The following is a 17,919-nucleotide window of genomic DNA, read 5'->3' on the forward strand; positions in this document are numbered from 1 at the left end:
TCGTGTGTCGTAGAAATGGACGTCTGTTGGCGCTACAAGCTCTTGCAATGTCCAGGCACGAATCCACCACCGGCTTGCAAGAATGCCCTTATTGCCTTCTATAAGATCGACATCTATGAGGTACACGTAGCATGCCCCTGATCTCTTGTACCAGCGGAATATAGAATTAATCGCTTCTGAGACTTCGGCGTTGTTCGTCTTACCCTGCTGCCCGGCCGTCCGAGCCGCCCGGCCGTTCGAGCCACCCTGAACACCAAAACAGCAGCTTAACTTGAGGCTGTAGAGCCACGAACGATAGCTATTATCGCGATATATTCTAGAGTTGAGTTCTATAGGTATTGATTGATATATATAGCTATCTATATTTAGCTGGGAGCTTGATTGCTCGGCCGTGTCGTGATTGAGATGGTGGTGGGCCTGCTGCAGCACCTGAGGCATCATCACCACTCTGAGGCTGCGCAGCTGCTCTCTTTTTTGAGCCTGCCTTAGTAGCTGCCTTGAGGTCTCCCCTCTTGCCTCTTTGGGCGGTTTTTTGAGCTTGCTGGAGTCGTTGTTGAGTCCTACGAGCTGCCTGTCGTGAGGCTCGATCAGCAGCCTTACGAGCCTTCTCCTCTTGCCTTATTATTTGAGTTGCTGCCCTTGCTGCACGCTTCTGTTGAGCTGCCTGAAGCTTCTCCTGTTTCTTCACTTCACGTAGGCGAGCTGCCTCAGCTCTCTGGTGTTGTAGTTGCTCTTCTTCAAGCCATTGTTGAAGCTGGCGATCACGTGCCTCCTTCACCTTCCTTGGGGACCAGAATTTAGCTCCACCGTGATACTCCTCCTCTGCCTCTAGAGGCAGAGCCTTGCCTCGCTTTCTACGCTGCCTCTCATTGATAAGAGCTTGCATAAGGCCTTGAGCCTCGTGTGTAAGAAGGCTTTTCTGAACTGAGATAGAATGGAAGGCTCGGCTGAGCTTTTGAGCTCGTGGATCACTCCTATCGTGCACTACCTGGCGTAGAAGGCGCTCAGTTTTCCGCCAGTTAGAGGCGCTCAAGGCTGAGGAGTCGCTATCACTTGATTGGCCTGATTAAGCTGGCTGATTGAATCGTTTGAGTATCACCTCTGGGTTGAGAGGTGAGAGGCCAGCTGCCTCAAAAGCCTTGAGTATAGTCTCTTTCTTGAACGAGGCCTCCCAGGCAGCCATAAACATAGGATAGAAGTCTCTCTTACTCATAGAAGTAAGCCCTTGGCACCTCTCCATGAAAGCAGCTACCTAGTTTGAGTAGGCTGTTGAGAATGGCTTAAACATGACGACGTCAAGCGGCTGGAGGGTGTGAGTTGAATGAGGGGGGTATACTGCAAGGAGGATTCTATTCCGGTCACAGTACTCAATAAAATCCATCGTGAGATGAGATCCATGGCCATCAAGGATAAGTAACCAATAGCTCCGCCCTGCCTTCTCCTTTGTAGATCGATTAAACACTTGTTTAAGCCAGGATAGTCCTATATCGTTGTTCGTCCAGCCAGAAGGTGAGGAGGATATATACACTCGATCCTCTGGCCTTAGAGCCTGTAGCCAGGTGTCTTGTATTAAGCCTGAGGCTGATTGATATATCAGCGCAGGCGCAAGGGCTGATCCATCAGCACATATACAGGCCAGCAGCGTTATCCACTCCCGATTGCCATCCTGGATGTGAGCCTTAATCTTCCCCTCCTCATATAGCCTCCTGCTGAACACCCGCTTTGAGCGAGTAAGTATTTCTAGCATACAGCCCTTCTCATCCATATTATATATATTATGAGGCTCAATATCGTATTGGCTGAGCTTGCTGCGCAGAAGCTCAAAGTAGAGGCTATACTGTGATAGAGAGTCAGCCTGGTGGCGCGAGCGATCGATGCCAGTGGTCCAGCGTGAGATGAGATGGACGTCGTGGCGCTGGATATATCGATCAACCCAGCCTTTTCCAAGCTCTTTTTTCGCGATCTCCGAAGCAAAGCGTCGTATCATAGGCCGTGAGGGAGGTAGGCCTTGCCTTGTAAGGCGCTCAATATAGCGTAAGAGCTCCTGCTCTTGCTGGGGGTGGAGCGCTTGCTGGTTTTCTGCCATGGTACTGCGTGAGCCTGCAATGCCTTGATGCCTCCGCGCGAGCGTTGTACGGTTACAGTGATACTCTGCTGCAACTTTACGATAGCTGAACTGTTCTCCTGGTTCTAGCGATTCGATCGCTGCAATCGCTGCCTCAATTGAGCCCATATTGATAGATTTATCGCGTGTTGAAGTCTGGTTGTTGTTTTGGTGGGGTGGCTCGAACGGCCGGGCGGCTCGGACGGCCGGGCAGCAGGGTATCGATACAGCGGGTGTCAGCCCAGGCCCAAGAGTATCTGTAACGGTTAAGAGGAGAAGTAGATCACGTGTTGTTAGCGGTGGTCTAGTGCTGCTTCCTCATGTTGTTGAGCACCTCTTACCTCAGCTGCATCACAAACACGTCATCAAAACAGACCCCGCAGCGAGCCTTGGAGAGGTAAGACACAATACACTCGTTTACATTTGCCCTTGATACCGCAACAGTATCCGTCTCGGGCTGCTTGCCGACATGTCAACTCGATCTTCTGCGCACCAGGAAGATGGCTCCAATCGTCTGGCGCTTGGGACTGCAGTTGGGCGAATGTGACCTCTTCGTGGTCTTGAAGCCAAGTGTGAGATAAAATGGCATAGCGCGGAATGTTGTCACCGTAAAAGGTATGTAGCCTGTGTATTTGAACATCGAGTAGCGGCATCTTGGAGTCCTGTGAGCTGGATACAAGTGAGTGTAAGCTAAAGTTGATGCAAAGGCTGGATTGTCAGCAGACAAGGCTGGACACCCGCTTGCTTCTATCGACCTGGCAGCCACAATCTTACATATTAGAGGGGTCGCTAACATACCTGATCCAAAGCGCCACCAAACCCAATTGATGTGCGATGTTGATCCAAGACTCTCCGGCGGAGAGCGTCAGGCCAAGATGAACATTCTGGGGCTCGGCGGTTTGTAAAGCTTTAAACAATGATCAAGTACCAGGCTGGCGTTCAAGGTATCATCCTGTGGCATTGTAACTATTTGTGCGAGTGGTGGGGCGCGCGGCAGGCAAGCGCTGTCGGGGGCGCAGCAGCCCAATGAGAGACTTTTTGCATGTGGCAATATCTGCAAGGCCTTCTAGAAGCCGGCAGCTTGGGATGTAGGCTTCGTGATTCACTACACGACGAGCATTTCCACCTAATGGTTCTCCCTACATGATACCCATCTCAGAACATTCGCCCACCTTTCAGAAAACGTAGGGTATCGAAGCACCAGGAAACACACACATGAACGAAATTCGAGAGCTTAGTGTGACTGCATCGAAGCAAGCATACCGTTATTCAAAACTCCAAGCTTACGCTCTTCACGGCACCTCAAGATGTCGTGCACTTGCTCCGCAGGGCTCTCACGCTATGCATCTAAGATGCGCTTCACGGGTACGCTTCAGTCACCTCTTCCCCAATTGAGAATTATGTTCAAGCCACAAGAACGCCTGCACAGAAAAAGTCGTCGCGTGTAAGTGGTCTTTGGAGCGCGACCTCGGGATGTGATTGCGCCATATCCTTGGATATTGTCATAAAGCCGTTGTCTGCTGCATCGGGGCCTCAAAGCAGTCGCGCGTGAGCAGTAGAAGACTTTTGTCCAGAACACATCCATCCAAAACGACCTCAAATGATCTGATGCACTAGCGCTTCGTAGTGGACTTGTAGGCCGGTCTCGTATGTTGCGAGTGACGGGGAAGCGGCCGCTTCAGAGCGTGCAGAGGGTACTGTACATGCCAGATGGTTGACACGTCAGCAAATTTGAGACTGGGCCCATAGATGTAAGATACACAGCCCGCGGCGCGGACGGAAGCCAGCGTCACTCATCGACTTGACGGGGATGGGAGTGATCTGTATAGGAGCTTTAGACGCCTGAAATATCCATGGATGCATCGAAGACTTAGCGTCAGGGCGATGTACGGACTAGGTACATAGCAACAATCAAAGTCTAGACAAATGCCAATTGCGCTTGCTCTGAGTCGGAGATACGTTGAAAGTGAGATGTGGGTGATGAATAGAAACAGGCAAAGCTGGGATGCACGGCGTGGGGGCTGCAGCAAGCGCGACGACGTCATCCGAACACCGATCTTGCCCGCACTACCGGGGCATCAACACCAACTTGGCCTATCAATGCTTTTTGGGTAACGGTTCTGTTTGCGCAAATTGCTCTCCCGGAAACATGCCACTTGTCAGAAAGCTCCTGATATTCGCTGCCGTCGATGGGCTCGTGCTCCAGCCCCGCTCACATCCTCAAGCCCAGCAGCAGCAGGCTATAGGGATCGACTACAAGGGCAATGTAGGCCCCCTACTGAACAATGACCATGAGGACGACGATACACTATCGTCATTCGAAGCGCATGGTGTTGTAGGTATGTCTCCGAGATTTGTGCACCCCACTTTTGCGTTCTAGGGTTCTAATGCGCAACAGGGCTGCTCACGGTAGCTACTTCAGTCTTCCTCATATCGATATGCGGTCGCGAACAAGTCGCACAAATACGCGGTAAACCCATCTATAAGATTACTGGCGTCGCACTTATCCCTCTCGCTTCTCAAGCAGAGGCTGACAAAGCCATCACCTCCACGCGCGAACACCTTCACAGACATAACAAAGGACGAGGGACAGGTGAGAATGACACAGACAGTGAGAACGAAGATGAGGCGTCCAGTATTACCGACTCGCTAGTCGAAGAGATGCCACGTTCACCAACCGAGGTGAAGGATCCGGTCACAGGCCAAAGGGGCCCCGCAGACAAGAGGTCCAGCGTCGCCGAAGATGTCATGCAAAAGAAGGGTGTCTACGGACGATTCGCCGACAGGTGGTTCTCGCGTAAGGGTTGGAGCGCAGAGAGCAGACGGACGCAGGGCCTGAGCTCAGAAGAGGATCTTGCTGCAAAGAACGTCCCGAAGAATGTTGATTCCACAGGGCCTACAGAGGACGCAGACGCCTCGACACCAGACAAGCTTCCAAGTGACGGGGAGACTACTCCAGGCTCGGTGAAACCGGAGGACATCCCGAGGGTCTTGGAGGGAGAGCAAGACGCGACGACAGTAGCACTGCTGCCGCGTGTAATACAGACAACGAAAATGTATTTCTCGTCTGGCAACTTCTTCTACTCGTACGACTACGACCTGTCGCATGCAATCGCCAACCAGTCCACAAATGCTAGCATCCCACTGTTCAAGCAGTACGACCCTTTGGTGAGTGTCTCCAGAATCTATGCTCATACCCGGGTGGCTAATAATAATCAGTTCTTCTGGAACCAACATATCGTCACACCCTTCATAGAAGCCGGCCAAAATTCCTTTGTCCTACCAGTCATTCAAGGCTTCGTTGGTCAGCGCCCCTTCACACTCAAGATTGCAGACGGCAAGACAGACAGTCTGGTCGTTGATAAGGATGCAACACCAGACGACATACAATTGCAGTCGTGGCATGAGAAACAGGAGAAAGAAGATACGGCTGCGGCTGAGTCGGACAGGGAAGAACCAGCAGCGGCTCTAGTCGATGGCAAGGACTTCCTTCTTACTCTCGTCTCGAGACGTTCGATCAAGCGTGCTGGGCTGCGCTACCTGCGACGTGGAATTGACGATGAGGGTCGCACTGCCAACACAGTCGAGACTGAACAGATACTCTCACCACCCTCATGGAACACATCACAAGATAAGATCTTCTCCTTTACCCAGCTCCGTGGCTCAATACCGCTCTTCTTCTCGCAATCACCCTACAGTCTGAAGCCTCAAGTCTCCACCTGGGGCTCATTTGAGACCAATGGTCAAGCCTTCAAGCGACATTTCAACGACTTGGCCATGCGCTATAGCGAAGTCTATGTCGCATCACTAATCGACAAACACGGCACAGAGGCCAAGATTGGCGAACTCTATGAGCAGCATGCCAAGGACCTCAACGATCACGGCGGCATCAATGGTAAAGGAAAGCAACTCGGCTTCGAGTGGTTTGACTTTCACAATGTCTGCCGAGGAATGCACTTCGAAAACGTCTCCAAACTGATGGACACCCTCGGTCCGTTCCTTGAATCGACCGGGTGGACAGAGATTTCCAACGATTCCATCGCACATAAACAGTCAGGCATCCTGCGCACGAATTGTATGGACTGTCTCGACCGCACCAATGTCGTTCAAAGCGCAACCGCACGTAGCGCCCTCGAACAGCAACTCTCAGCTGGCAGTTACACGATCGATCTACAGACTGATCCATCTACTTCATGGTTCAATATCCTTTGGGCTGATAACGGCGACAACATCTCACGCCAGTATGCCGGTACCGCCGCTCTCAAGGGCGACTTCACACGCACCCGCAAACGACAAATAACCGGTGCATTGACCGACTTCGGTCTTACTCTCACCCGCTACTACAACAACATCGTCAATGATTACTTCGCGCAAGCTGTCATCGACTACCTCCTTGGTCGCGCAACAGAGACTATCTTTGCCGAATTCGAAGCCGACATGAAGAGCAGCGACTACTTCATCGACGTCCGCAAGGTCAGACAGGCGGCCATCGAGCGTTGTGCTGCGCGCGTCATCGAGGATCAAGACGAAGATCTCATCCATGGCTGGACACTGTCTGTTCCTACAAGTGCAAACCATGTGAAGACGGCAACATTCGAGGAGGCTGTCCTTCTCCTCACCGAGAAAGCACTGTACTTCTGCCGTCTAGATTGGGGCACAGAGAAGGTTCGCGAGTTCGAGCATGTTGCTCTGGAAAACGTGCAGGGCCTCATGCATGGTGTGTATATCACCAGTACGCTAGCTCAGCGCCACATGGATGCGGAGAAGAACGTAGGATTCGTGATCCGGTACCGCGCTGACGCTCAGGGTGAGCTTATACGCCGCAACACAAGAGCTCTAGACTCAGGCGCCGCCAACGACGAGCAAAAGAAAGACGAGAAGAAGGCGAAGTTGGAGGAGGGGAGGTTCTTAGCTTTTAAGGCGCTGCCACCCAGGACTAGCGTGCCGACCGAGGGCGAGAAGGCGGAGAGTGAGGGAGAAGTGGTGAAGAGTATCTGTGAGGAAATTATCAGAGTCGCTAACAAGGCGAAGAAGACGGCGTCCGGCACTGAGAGTGAAGACAGGATACTGGAAGTTGAGGATAAAGACATCATTAGCTTAGCGAATGCGAAGAAGAGCACAGGGTATCTGGAGCAAATTGGGTATTCGTTGAAGAAGCTTGTTTGGTAAGAATCCTGCCCTTTTAAGGGGGTGTATACGTATAGATACGCACATCCAGGTAATGAGCATAATATCAGTTCTCAATTCTGCGCCTCCATCGATTATCGATTATCGGTTACTACCTGCTGCGCACATCGAGTCTGAGTATTGAACGCTGACCAAAGATGCCAGGGTATACACAAAGCTCTGATCTTCGGACCACCATAATGCCAACATGTTGACTAGGTCGTACTGAGCTTTCAACCCAGCCTTTTGTAGAACTGTGCTCGTAGTTCCTTCCCTATAAGATGCGCAGCATGCCTTAATACTGAGATGCCACATTTTCTGCCTACGAATAAAATACGGAAGTTTTCCAACTACCTCCACGCATATGAGCATTGGCGCCGCTTTTGATCCGGACAAGGTCTGCCACAAGCACGGCTCTTCGGCGTCTATAGGGCGGCTCTGCAGCACCAAACACTGACAGTATTCTTAGAATTTCGCTCTGTCCTACTTTGTCCCTCCCACTTTCGTCAATACCCAGTGGAAGGCGCACATCATACTTGGTGTCTTCTGCGCAGCCATGGCAGTCCAAATTTTCTTCCTACTTCCTGAGACGGCTGGAAAGATCCTTCAAGATATCGAGGAGACGTTGATTGAGGGCATTCCTGCCTGGAAGATCAAGGCCAACTACAACAACTCCCACCGAAGGTTAGATCCTGCATCGATAGGCAATTTACGTAGTGGCGTTCCGCTTCTTTTCATGGGTCATGGTCAGTCTAGGATACCGATCGCAATGAAGCATTTTTCAAACATAACTCTTGGGCAATGCAATAATTGGACTAGATCTTGTAGATTGGTCGTTCTGCACTAAGCTCCTTTTCACTATGCTAAGTGCACTCTAGTATGTCGTCCAGTCAGGTTTTAGGAAGCTTCCACATATCAGGCCTCCTGCATTACCCTAATGACCATTTTACGACCTTAACTCCATAAACTACGAGCCGAACATACGGGCTTATGCGAAGCGCAAAAGCTACAGACCTGGGCGGTCTGCTCGAAAGAGCTCACCGCGTTCCAAGATGCGGACTTGAGCGTTCTAAGTCCACCATGCTGTGTTGTGAGACTAATCTCACCGGGTGCACATATATTTTGACTGCTATTGCACAGATAAGCCATATGGTTCTGATACCTTTCCAGAGCTGCCCATGCAATTGTTCTGCCACAAGATGCCTTCTTCCACCACAGACCGCCAAATCATCCTCATCACAGGTGAGTCCATAGACTTCCACACCGTATGCAACATATGCTTAATTATTCAGGTACCAACGATGGTATTGGCTTCGACACTGCGACACTGCTCGCGTCTGTCTCTCCTCGAAACCACGTCATCGTTGGTTCCTCTAACACCGCAAAGGGCAGTGCCGCACTCAAGCAAATTCAAGACAGGAAACCCAAGGGTACTGCCAGTCTCGTACAGCTTGATGCAGACAATGAAAATTCTATCAATGCGGCAGTGAAGCACATTGGACAAGAATTCGGCCGCCTCGACGTTCTCACCAACAACGCTGGGATTGCCCTGGAGACGTACGATGGCCAATGGCATTCTCGCGACCAACTTCGCGCCGAGTTCGAGACCGATATCTTCGGTCCTACGATTCTGAGTGCTGCTCTCCTCCCACTTATGAGGCAGTCAAAATCACCCAAGATCATCAACGTCTTATCGGACTTGGGCAGTATCTCCCGCTGCGTTGCTACATCTGATAATGATCCTTCTGGTGCTATTGTACGCGTACCTGGATATCGCATGACCAAGTCTGCGCTCAATATGCTTACTGCTTATTAGTACCAGCAGCTCAACAAGGAAGGCTTCAAGGTTTGGAGCTTTTGCCCTGGTTTCGTCATCACAGACCTTGCGAAGGATAGGGAGGCGCGGAATAACATGGCAAGCTGTGATAGCTCGGAGACAAGCGTACAGGGTATCCTGGAAATCATTGAAGGGCAGAGGGACGGAGAGGCTGGCATGTTCCTCCAGAGGTACGGAAAGCGCTACGACTGGTACATAATGCCGAGTAGAATCCTGTGTCTAGACAAACATCGATGTATGCGTGTACAGCATTGACGATGAACAATGACTTTCTGTGGTTGTGTTTGCAAAACTTTCGCACCTCACACCACTGGTCTTACGGTAACTAGCGGCTGAGCTACCCCGCTTTTCCTAACGCCTGGTGACAGTCTCGATCAGTCACTTCAACACCGTTAATCACCATCAGAATCTGATTATCCCGGAAATTTGCTACAATATCACCACGTGTTGAGGCTCGCGCTATCGGCCTTCTCCATAGAGCAGGCGTTGCAGGGTACTGGCATCCAAAAGCCGTAGAAGTGGCCAATAGCCTTTTATCCTTGGCGCATGTGGTCACTAGCTTCCGAGGCAGGCGTGAACGACTTCACCTGTCAAGCTCTAGTACGCGGAACAATAGGGTAGGCTGAGCATGGATAAGATGGTACATAAGGCGTGCTTCCTGCTGCCTGTCGTGATCCTCTGCGTGTCAATTCACACCACCCTACAGTGAGCGGCGTAGACAGCATGTTTGGCCAGTCAGTAAGTGCCGACTACAATGTATTAAAGAAGGCTCATACTGATTCTACCAGGGATTCGCGAGCTTTATGCTCATTGCACGTACGGAAGATGAATGTCGCAATTGAAGGGCTGAAGCTAACAACAGGTAGAAAGCGCTCTTGCCGCCAGCAAGACAGCGAACTCTGATGTTCATATGAACCATATCCAGGTTATTGGGACTCACAACTCCTACCACCGTCAGGTATCACTGGCTGAGATTGCTGTATTCGAGAAGTACGTTCCGTCGCCGGAGGACTACTACTACTCGCAAGCCACCCTGCCCAACCAGCTGGAGCACCAGGCTGTGCGTTCACTCGAACTCGACCTGCATTCTGACGAGGAAGGTGGTCTCTACTACCCCCCTCTTATCTGGACGCTCTCAAACTTGACGAACGCTACAACTCCCTATGACGGCTCTGTCCTGCAAAAGCCTGGCATTAAGGTCTTCCACGTCACGGACTTCGATCCTGACTCTGTGTGCCACACCTTCGTGGACTGCCTGACACAGCTCAAGAACTGGTCAGACGCAAACAGAAACCATGTCCCTATTATCATCGATCTCGAGCTCAAAACCGATGCACCGGCCTGTGTGATCGGCGGTGTCTGCCCTGGCGAAGCTACAAACTGGACTCTTCCCCGTCTCCTCAACGTCGACGCAGAAATCCTCTCAGTCTTCCCTAAGAAGCAGCTTATCCGTCCAGACGACGTTCGTCAAGGTAACCTGACCCTCGAGCAGAGTGTGCTCCAGAAGGGCTGGCCTCTGCTCAGCGACGCTCGTGGCCGCCTCATGTTCTTCTTCGACAACGACCCAAAGCCCATGGACCCCAGCTCTCCTCGCGAGCTGTACAAGTCTGCTGGTCACGAGTCGCTCCAGAACCGCACTGTGTTCACTAACTCCCTTGAAGGATCGTCTGATGGTGCTGTCATCAAATCCAATGAGCCGCGCGGTAACATGACAGCTGAGATTCAGCGTCTAGTGAAGAAAGGCTACATTGTGCGCACGAGGAGCGATGTTCCGCTTGACACTGTGCTCAATAAGACTACAGAGATGCGTGATTCAGCGTTTGTATCTGGTGCACAAATCGTCAGCACGGACTTCCCTTCGTGGGGTATGAGTGCAAGGTGGGGCTGGGACTATGTTGTGCAATTGAAGGATGGAAGGGTTGCGAGATGTAACCCGGTCAACGCGCCTAAGGGTTGCAAGGATAGTAAACTGGAGTGAGGCTTGCAAGTGAACTCTCACCAGAGAATGTGTTTTCCTCAAGCTCACGCAAGCCGCAGCACTTGACGAAAAAAATCAAGTCTTCAATGATGTCAGAAATATCCCTCACTGCCAGCGTCCAGACTTGCAGGGGAAAGTGGTTCAACAAGCTCCGACTACCCTCATCACAGCAAATACCCCATTCTCATCCAAATATGCGCCGACCCTCGATCAGTGCACCAGACTTGTCAGCGAAGCTCTGATATAGGCTCCCCAGGGCCGGCGACAGAGGGCTATCCCTAAGACTACATGCGTAACAGCATAATAGAAGTGGTCAATTACTAGTTGTTCGGCATATTGGCTATTAGCAACATGCTAACCACGGCTTCAGGTGCAGGGAATTTTCAGATCCAAGCGTCTAGGGCCTAGATGTCCTCCCTATGGCGGTCCCTGAAATACAGACCGTGGAGAAATAAGCCCGTGGGCTTCAAGATCATGGTGAGGAGACGCAAAGATACGACAAGGGAGTACCTCACGAGTGTAGTACCAATAGAGAGCTTGTATAGTCATGAAAAGGCGCAGCTCTTGTAACTATTCGACTCGCCAAGGCGCTAAGTCCTTCACACAGAACAGCTGTGGACCTTCTCCGCGGAAGCTGGCCTTCACTCACTTGCAACTACACAGAAGAGCTGAAGCTACCGCGACCTATCAGCTTGTATGTTCATTTTAGCATCTGGATCGTGGCCGTATGTTCACTCAGCAGAGCGCCGCACGGGTTGCGTCGTGTGAATTGGACACTCATGGTAGTAGATCAGGACGATTACAGCTTTTCTACAGGGAGAATCATCGCCGATACTAGTACTATATGTGAAAGGTAGCACATGTCTGCCTAGAAGAGCTGGAAGGAAGGTGGGCACCCGCCACCTGCGCAAACGGTCTGCGAGGTCTGGGATTCAGCTCACCGCAAGCCCTCTCAAGTTCTGTATGGCCCTTGATTCCATATCGCCAGAAGAGTTCGGATTCTCCAACGATACTTCCCTGGCAAGCAACGATTGCCAAGGTGAATCTGAACGTCTATCTATCGTCACGGTTGCTCTCCGCGACTTTATGTATCCTTCCGATGTGGGGCCTGATGTGTCACTTGCGGGTACACCAAGATCCAGAAAAACATACAGCTACCATCATGAAGGCAATGGGGCTCGAAATGGTGAGCTCTGGTGACTTGGGCAACAACTACTTTGCTAATGTTGTTCGAGGAAAAATCTGACTTCCAGCACGAATACATGGACGACGACTAGGTGCAAACAGACCTCGCTCTCAACACCCCGCTTGTGATAAGCGAGAAGAAGTAGATCGCTCAATGAAGTGTCTCGGAGATTTGCATAGTTGTGGTTACACGCACCGTCATTGTGCAGACGGCGGGGCGAGGATGAGGCAACTGAGACGGTGATGGCGATATTGCGATTGATTGGACTCGAGCAGAGTGTAATACACTTTAATTATGTATGGAGCGCTTTGCCACAGCGTCTGTACCGCGCTCTTGTAGGATCGCAATATTTGCCTGCACCTTATGTGCTCAATTGATGGCAAAAAGATACTACAGACTTCAGCGATCGGCAGACAGGGTTCTCAGTACGGGCGTGCCAGTCTGTAGCCGCCACGGTGGACTTTACTTTTCCCTGCTTCGGCCCGTTCAAGTTGACTATCTCCTAGACGCCGGAGATAAACGAATGAGACTCCTATTGCCAAGTTTGAGGACGACACATCGGATTTGCTTCGGCGGATGCAATGTATCTGCGTTGTGGTGCTCGTAGGCCGAATCCAGTTCGCGGAAGAATGTCGACCACTTGCGATTAAGTTCCAGGTACTGCGATGCTGCACATGCGGTCACTTGGAGGCAAGTTTCGATCTGCAATGCCCTGTTTTGTTCAAGACGGACACTATTTATCAGTCAGCAATCCAGATTCTCAACGAACGTTCTACGAGATTGAAATGAAGGACGAGAATTATGTGGGGGAGCGCCGGCAAGGGTAACGTCGCCTGTCACAGATTTGGGTGGGCCGGGTCTGTACCCATTATTATCCCAGTAGGCGAACAGCCCCATCGACGGGATACACACCGGGGCCCGTGAAACGCAAGGCGGTTGTACCCTTGGCAAATGTGACCACCTGCTTCAGCGCGACTCTGAGTTCGAAAAATTGCGCTCGTGGATGGCTAGCTGCAAATGCGAGGGTAAGACGTCATTTCGAAGCGTCAGATAGAAGTGAGCAGTGCCCAAATGCGACAGCATCGCAAACGCGCCAAATGAGGTGGTACGATTGAAGAACTCGCATGCGTATGCAAGTTGGCCTCCAGCAGGTTTCCATGTTAGGGGAACGCTGATACCCGGTTATGGAAGCGACTGCAAGGTGTCGAAAAGCCGCCCTCGACACCTCAAACGGAGGGCGCACCTCGAGGTCGATCAACACAGGCCAAGAGGGGCGGCGTCCTCAGGTTGCTGTAAGGCCGACGACGAGGATGGGGCCTCGTATCCTGCCACACTTAGTCGCTGAGGGAGGATCTTACGCGCCTTGCTAAGGGCCGACACAACCTTCGCAGTCAGGAACACGATCGTGAAGTCAGGGTTTCCTGCACCTCTGCGCGTTTGTGTGCCCCTGCATATTTGTGGGAGGAACATCTGCGCTCATCCGGGCTTCGGAACGGACATCTGTCATCAATGAACTCAAGGGGATTGTTCCCGGCCCCTCGAGATGTCAGTCATGTGGGGTCTCAGGTAACGATCAGACAGATGACAGTGTGCAACCGACGTGGTGATGCACGCTGAGACCAACATGGCAGGTCTTTGGGCTCTGAAGGATGACGGTGTGGAGACATCTGACAAGGTCGGCTGGGCAGGGGTGGTCGAAGCACGTGGGAAAACATCCTCTTAGGCGATTGGTGGTGATCAGGTGCCGCCGGGCACATCGTTCGTCTGCGCCGCAGCCACAACCGGAAGATCACAAAGGGCAGCGATGCTCGGAGACCACATAGAACTTGACGCTCATCAACCAGCACGCATATTTACATATTGATTCATCAGCAGATGAGTAAAAATGTGCAATGACAGTCTCCGCTTCATCGTCTTCGCAAGCACGAAGCGCCGACGTCTAACCATTTACGGAATCGTGTGAAACACGGCGCGTTGATGTTTCCTCCGCGCTTGGCTGGCGAAGTCCTAACCACACCAACGCACTTGGGCAAGACCACTTTGAGCCGCCACGGTGAAACATTGGCGATCGGTAGGCAAATGCAAACACTGATCCAGATTGGCTGAGGCGATGCCAGGGGAAACATTCCCGTGCCGAGAATACGGCATGCGGGTCGCACAACGGCTTCCAGGTGTGAATCTCATCCTACCGGAGCGGAAACGCAAGTGAGTCCACCGGGCGCTTTGGTAAATTGATCAATGGTCATTTGAAGGCGGCTTAAGAAGCCAAATTCCGCCTATTGTGGAAGACGCATCACTTCAGTGACACACCAACTCTTCTGACAAGCAAGCCTTCGTCAACATTCCTTCTACATTCACTCCTTTTGTGGTCGAAAGCGCAGGATCGTCTTTCTTCTTTTCCTCCCTTCCCTTTTCCAGCGCTCTTGTAGCCGCTTCAAGGCCACTTTCAAACTTTCGAACTTTACAAACAGTGTTCACACGTTTTCAACAGTGTCAACTGACCAAGCTGTGCCATCACCATTGCACAACGCTGTACAATTTCTGATCTACTTAAGATCTTTCCAGTCTTTCATTCGATAACCCAAAAGCTTTTACGACTTGATTCTCTACGACATATATAAGATGTACACGAACGCCATCTCACTGCTCGCCCTGGCTGGTGCTGCACAAGCACACATGTCGCTCTGGTACCCCGGTCCCCTTGGTGGTGCGAAGGAGGCCAACACAGCTTCGACTGACTCTGACGTCGATCCGGAGCTCAACTTCCCCCTTGGTTGCTGTGACAGCGAAGGCCAGCCCACTGCTCCTAGCCCTGGCGTCTGCCGCGGTCACCTCGATCTCTTCGACACTGAGGATGCTCAAGTCACATGGCAACCGGGTCAGGATGCCTACTTCCAGCTATCCGACTACACTTACACTGCCGATGCACCTGGTGGCACCCATTACGGTGGCTCTTGCCAGGTTGGCTTCTCTACCGACCGCGGCGAGACCTGGAAGGTCGCGGCTTCCTACAATGGCAACTGCCCTCTTCGTGGCAAGGATGGCTCACCTGAGGTACAGACTTTCGACTTCAAGGTGCCCACGGGCATGCCCGAGGGTAAGGCTCTCTTCGCCTGGATCTGGCTTAACCGCGAGCACGAGAGCTTCATGAACTGTGCCGCCGTCCAAATCGGCGAGGGCTCCGGCAACACAACTACTCCTACCAACCCTGCCGCCCCTTCTGTCTCGGCTACAAAGCCATCTAAGCCTTCCAGCTCTACATACCAGCCTGATGATGAGCAGCCTCAGTACTCAGTAGCACCACAGCCAACCTCAACTCGCGCCGCTGGCAAACCTTCTTACCCCACTGCATCCGCTTCGCCTGCTCAGCCTGAGGATGATGAGTCCACCGAGGAACCTTCTTACGACGCTCCCTCCGAGGATGACTCTGAGGAGACCGACGACTCCGAGGGCACTGACAATTCTGAGGAGGAGGAGGAGGACAACGACTACAAGGACTCCGAAGAGTCTGACAACGAGGAAACGGACAACAAGTGGTCCCACCCCGGCCACTGGAATTCTAACCGCCACCAGTCTATCAAGTACAAGATGATCGACGAGCACAAGTGCAAGGTTGACACTGTCACCAAGCGTGCCGAATGTGAGTGCAAGGCTACAAGCGGTTGCTCAAATCAGAAGCGTGCCCTTGTTGAGCGCAAGGCCGTTCGCATAGTCCGTCGCGACGCCATCAAGAAGCGTGCCGACGCGTGCGCTTGGAATTCTGCTCCTTCTATGGTCGTCTCTTATTACACCGTCGACGCCGCCTGCGCGCCCAACGCCAAGATGAACGTTCCTGAGTCCGACACTTTCGAGATCGGCTGGAGTGAGCCCTGCGGTGTCGTTGAGGGTGATGGCGAGTACCCCATCAAGGAGATGGACTGCAACATGTTCAGCTAGACGCTGACTAACCCTGTTCACGCATGACTTCTTTCTACTACATACCCCTTTCTACTTTCTATCCACTCGTTCACACTCTTAGGCATGGTCCCGTTCGTTTCTTTTCGAGGTCAGGTGGTCGCACAAGGCACCAAGATACCGGTCACTTTCTGCATTTGTCCCACGCCGAGTGGTGGTTACACAAAATACGGGTGAATTTTCCCTGCAGCTCGAGAGTTTGGCACGACACAACGCAGGGGAAAAGGGCTCCTGGCTCCTTTCGTTTACTTGCATGATGAGCATGATTATGAGATATTGTTACTTAGATACACAACGCAACATTGCTATGACTTTAGAACTTCCACACGCTTGGTTTTCACTGCTCTGGTATCATTGTGCACCATCTCCATATTGTCACGCATTGTGAAGGATTTGTTGGAAATCCAATTCATTAAATTGCCATCAACGCCACAGTTCAGGACAGTGGCAGAATCGAGCTCGCGCTATTGCAAGCTGTGACACTATAAAATGCTGGCCCTTAAGAGGACTGTCCGCCCTTGCGACCAGCTTCCGTAGTCCTCTCAGATCCCTGCTCGAAGCTACCACATGATGCCTGTCCGCCCTAGGAGGCGATCTCGCACTACAATTTTGTCAAAGTTGAGAGAGACTACTGGTTTGACCGATTTCATGCCTGCCTGTCTGTAAACAGGGAAGTAAAGTCGCCGTTGTGAGATGCTTAACCGCTCTTCGAAGCTATGTTGTGGACCGGGCGGTTGACCTAGTTTTCTGGGTTCCCGTTGTCGACCATGCTGCTTTGCGAAGGTTAAGTCTGTAATTTACCGTTGATTGCTAAACCTGTGGTTGAAGCGATTTGATGCTCTGTCAATGCCTTCCAGCCTGATAGTAACTGCGCGCCGTGTACTCCGCAAGGCCCTCACGGTTACGCCTGGCCATAACGAAGACTAGCGAATAATGAGATGTGCTTGAAAAGTGAAAACGAATTTACGTTACTTTTCAGTGTCCAGATCCATCCTAACGACTTTCCCCAGAACGAAAGCCAGCTCTCCTTGGGCGAGGTGCTTTCCGGCGCAGCTATCGCCAGGCCCTCAACACAACAAATCCGGTCTCCCTCGTTGTTGATGACAACGCTGTGATTGCCCTGCTTCTTACCGGTATATTGGATCAGCGAGCTCTTCCGTGGTTTTCCATGTTCGTCCAGCCAAAAGTCGCTGTTAGGGCCGTATTCTAGCAGCCAATGTGTTCCACTCAGGCAAAATCGTCCGCCTTGGAGGCATGAGCAGCAAATATCCGTTGGAATCTTATTGGCATCAATATGAAAAGCTGTGCTCTCCTGCAAGGTGTGAAGCTCGTCGGCTCGAAACGTGGGAGAGCCGGTCATCAAAATAGGAGCTACCAGAGCTGTCAGTGTGAACGCGGTGCTAGGTGGGGTTTTCATCACAATGCTGTTGTCGGCGTTGCCATTGCGAGGGCTGCTGTAGTTGGTTCCGTAGAGATGCATTGTGTGATTGCGTTTGTTCAATCTGAGTTGTTTGATGTGTCCGGAAGCAAAAGCTTGGAGCCCTTGAAGAGCCGTGACACCATCATTGTCGAAAATGTCGTTTATCGTTACATGTGCTCAGCGGCTATCTTGAATAATGCAACATGTGGCTCGAGGTCAGCAAGTGTGTGTTTTCAGCGCGATTCACCACCAGAAACTCACGTCTCTCCACGAC

The 17,919-nt window shown here is 51.7% G+C and overlaps 7 protein-coding genes across 7 annotated transcripts; 5 read left to right on the forward strand and 2 right to left on the reverse strand.

Moving 5' to 3' along the window:
- Nucleotides 1-1,421: 1,421 nt before the first annotated feature.
- Nucleotides 1,422-1,881, reverse strand: M421DRAFT_421955 (uncharacterized protein; the record flags this gene model as incomplete). Its single annotated transcript, XM_033593010.1, has 1 exon — nucleotides 1,422-1,881. A coding segment is annotated over exon 1 (172 nt), but the record flags the coding sequence as incomplete, so codon positions are not given.
- Nucleotides 1,882-4,167: 2,286 nt separating this feature from the next.
- Nucleotides 4,168-7,357, forward strand: M421DRAFT_421957 (SacI domain-containing protein). Its single transcript, XM_033593011.1, has 3 exons — nucleotides 4,168-4,443; nucleotides 4,503-5,272; nucleotides 5,324-7,357. The coding sequence occupies exons 1-3, from the start codon at nucleotides 4,254-4,256 to the stop codon at nucleotides 7,271-7,273; spliced, it is 2,910 nt and encodes a 969-aa protein (XP_033447341.1). The 5' UTR covers nucleotides 4,168-4,253; the 3' UTR covers nucleotides 7,274-7,357.
- Nucleotides 7,358-7,739: 382 nt separating this feature from the next.
- M421DRAFT_29456 (uncharacterized protein) lies at nucleotides 7,740-7,934 on the forward strand (the record flags this gene model as incomplete). The annotated part of the gene is made up of 1 exon (XM_033589054.1): nucleotides 7,740-7,934. A coding segment is annotated over one exon (195 nt), but the record flags the coding sequence as incomplete, so codon positions are not given.
- Nucleotides 7,935-8,449: 515 nt separating this feature from the next.
- M421DRAFT_421958 (NAD(P)-binding protein) lies at nucleotides 8,450-9,323 on the forward strand. The gene is made up of 2 exons (XM_033593012.1): nucleotides 8,450-8,512; nucleotides 8,563-9,323. Exons 1-2 carry the CDS (start codon nucleotides 8,470-8,472, stop codon nucleotides 9,084-9,086), a joined length of 567 nt encoding a protein of 188 aa, XP_033447343.1. The 5' UTR covers nucleotides 8,450-8,469; the 3' UTR covers nucleotides 9,087-9,323.
- Nucleotides 9,324-9,510: 187 nt separating this feature from the next.
- M421DRAFT_421959 (uncharacterized protein) lies at nucleotides 9,511-11,358 on the forward strand. Its single transcript, XM_033593013.1, has 3 exons — nucleotides 9,511-9,845; nucleotides 9,896-9,923; nucleotides 9,974-11,358. Exons 1-3 carry the CDS (start codon nucleotides 9,831-9,833, stop codon nucleotides 11,083-11,085), a joined length of 1,155 nt encoding a protein of 384 aa, XP_033447344.1. The 5' UTR covers nucleotides 9,511-9,830; the 3' UTR covers nucleotides 11,086-11,358.
- A 3,202-nt stretch (nucleotides 11,359-14,560) lies between these two features.
- Nucleotides 14,561-16,566, forward strand: M421DRAFT_421961 (lytic polysaccharide monooxygenase). The gene has a single exon (XM_033593014.1). It carries the CDS (start codon nucleotides 14,894-14,896, stop codon nucleotides 16,205-16,207), a length of 1,314 nt encoding a protein of 437 aa, XP_033447345.1. The 5' UTR covers nucleotides 14,561-14,893; the 3' UTR covers nucleotides 16,208-16,566.
- A 371-nt stretch (nucleotides 16,567-16,937) lies between these two features.
- On the reverse strand, nucleotides 16,938-17,695 carry M421DRAFT_181619 (uncharacterized protein). The gene is made up of 3 exons (XM_033587893.1): nucleotides 17,646-17,695; nucleotides 17,198-17,596; nucleotides 16,938-17,148 (listed from the first exon to the last, which is right to left on the reverse strand). The coding sequence occupies exons 2-3, from the start codon at nucleotides 17,583-17,585 to the stop codon at nucleotides 17,069-17,071; spliced, it is 468 nt and encodes a 155-aa protein (XP_033447346.1). The 5' UTR covers nucleotides 17,586-17,596; nucleotides 17,646-17,695; the 3' UTR covers nucleotides 16,938-17,068.
- Nucleotides 17,696-17,919: the final 224 nt, after the last annotated feature.

Source organism: Didymella exigua (genome assembly GCF_010094145.1).
Source record: "Didymella exigua CBS 183.55 unplaced genomic scaffold M421scaffold_18, whole genome shotgun sequence".
Classification (NCBI taxonomy): Eukaryota; Fungi; Ascomycota; class Dothideomycetes; order Pleosporales; family Didymellaceae; genus Didymella; species Didymella exigua.

Bases quoted from the DNA above. Each gene is read 5' to 3' on its own strand.
- M421DRAFT_421957 (XM_033593011.1), top strand. From the start codon at position 4,254: ATGCCACTTGTCAGAAAGCTCCTGATATTCGCTGCCGTCGATGGGCTC. The intron at 4,444-4,502 runs GTATGTCTCCGA...AATGCGCAACAG, and splicing joins CGAAGCGCATGGTGTTGTAG to GGCTGCTCACGGTAGCTACT. The intron at 5,273-5,323 runs GTGAGTGTCTCC...AATAATAATCAG, and splicing joins TCAAGCAGTACGACCCTTTG to TTCTTCTGGAACCAACATAT.
- M421DRAFT_421958 (XM_033593012.1), top strand. From the start codon at position 8,470: ATGCCTTCTTCCACCACAGACCGCCAAATCATCCTCATCACAG. The intron at 8,513-8,562 runs GTGAGTCCATAG...TTAATTATTCAG, and splicing joins CCAAATCATCCTCATCACAG to GTACCAACGATGGTATTGGC.
- M421DRAFT_421959 (XM_033593013.1), top strand. The intron at 9,924-9,973 runs GTACGGAAGATG...AACAACAGGTAG, and splicing joins GAGCTTTATGCTCATTGCAC to AAAGCGCTCTTGCCGCCAGC.
- M421DRAFT_421961 (XM_033593014.1), top strand. From the start codon at position 14,894: ATGTACACGAACGCCATCTCACTGCTCGCCCTGGCTGGTGCTGCACAA.
- M421DRAFT_181619 (XM_033587893.1), bottom strand. From the start codon at position 17,585: ATGACCGGCTCTCCCACGTTTCGAGCCGACGAGCTTCACACCTTGCAG. The intron at 17,149-17,197 runs GTAACGTAAATT...ATTATTCGCTAG, and splicing joins ATGGATCTGGACACTGAAAA to TCTTCGTTATGGCCAGGCGT.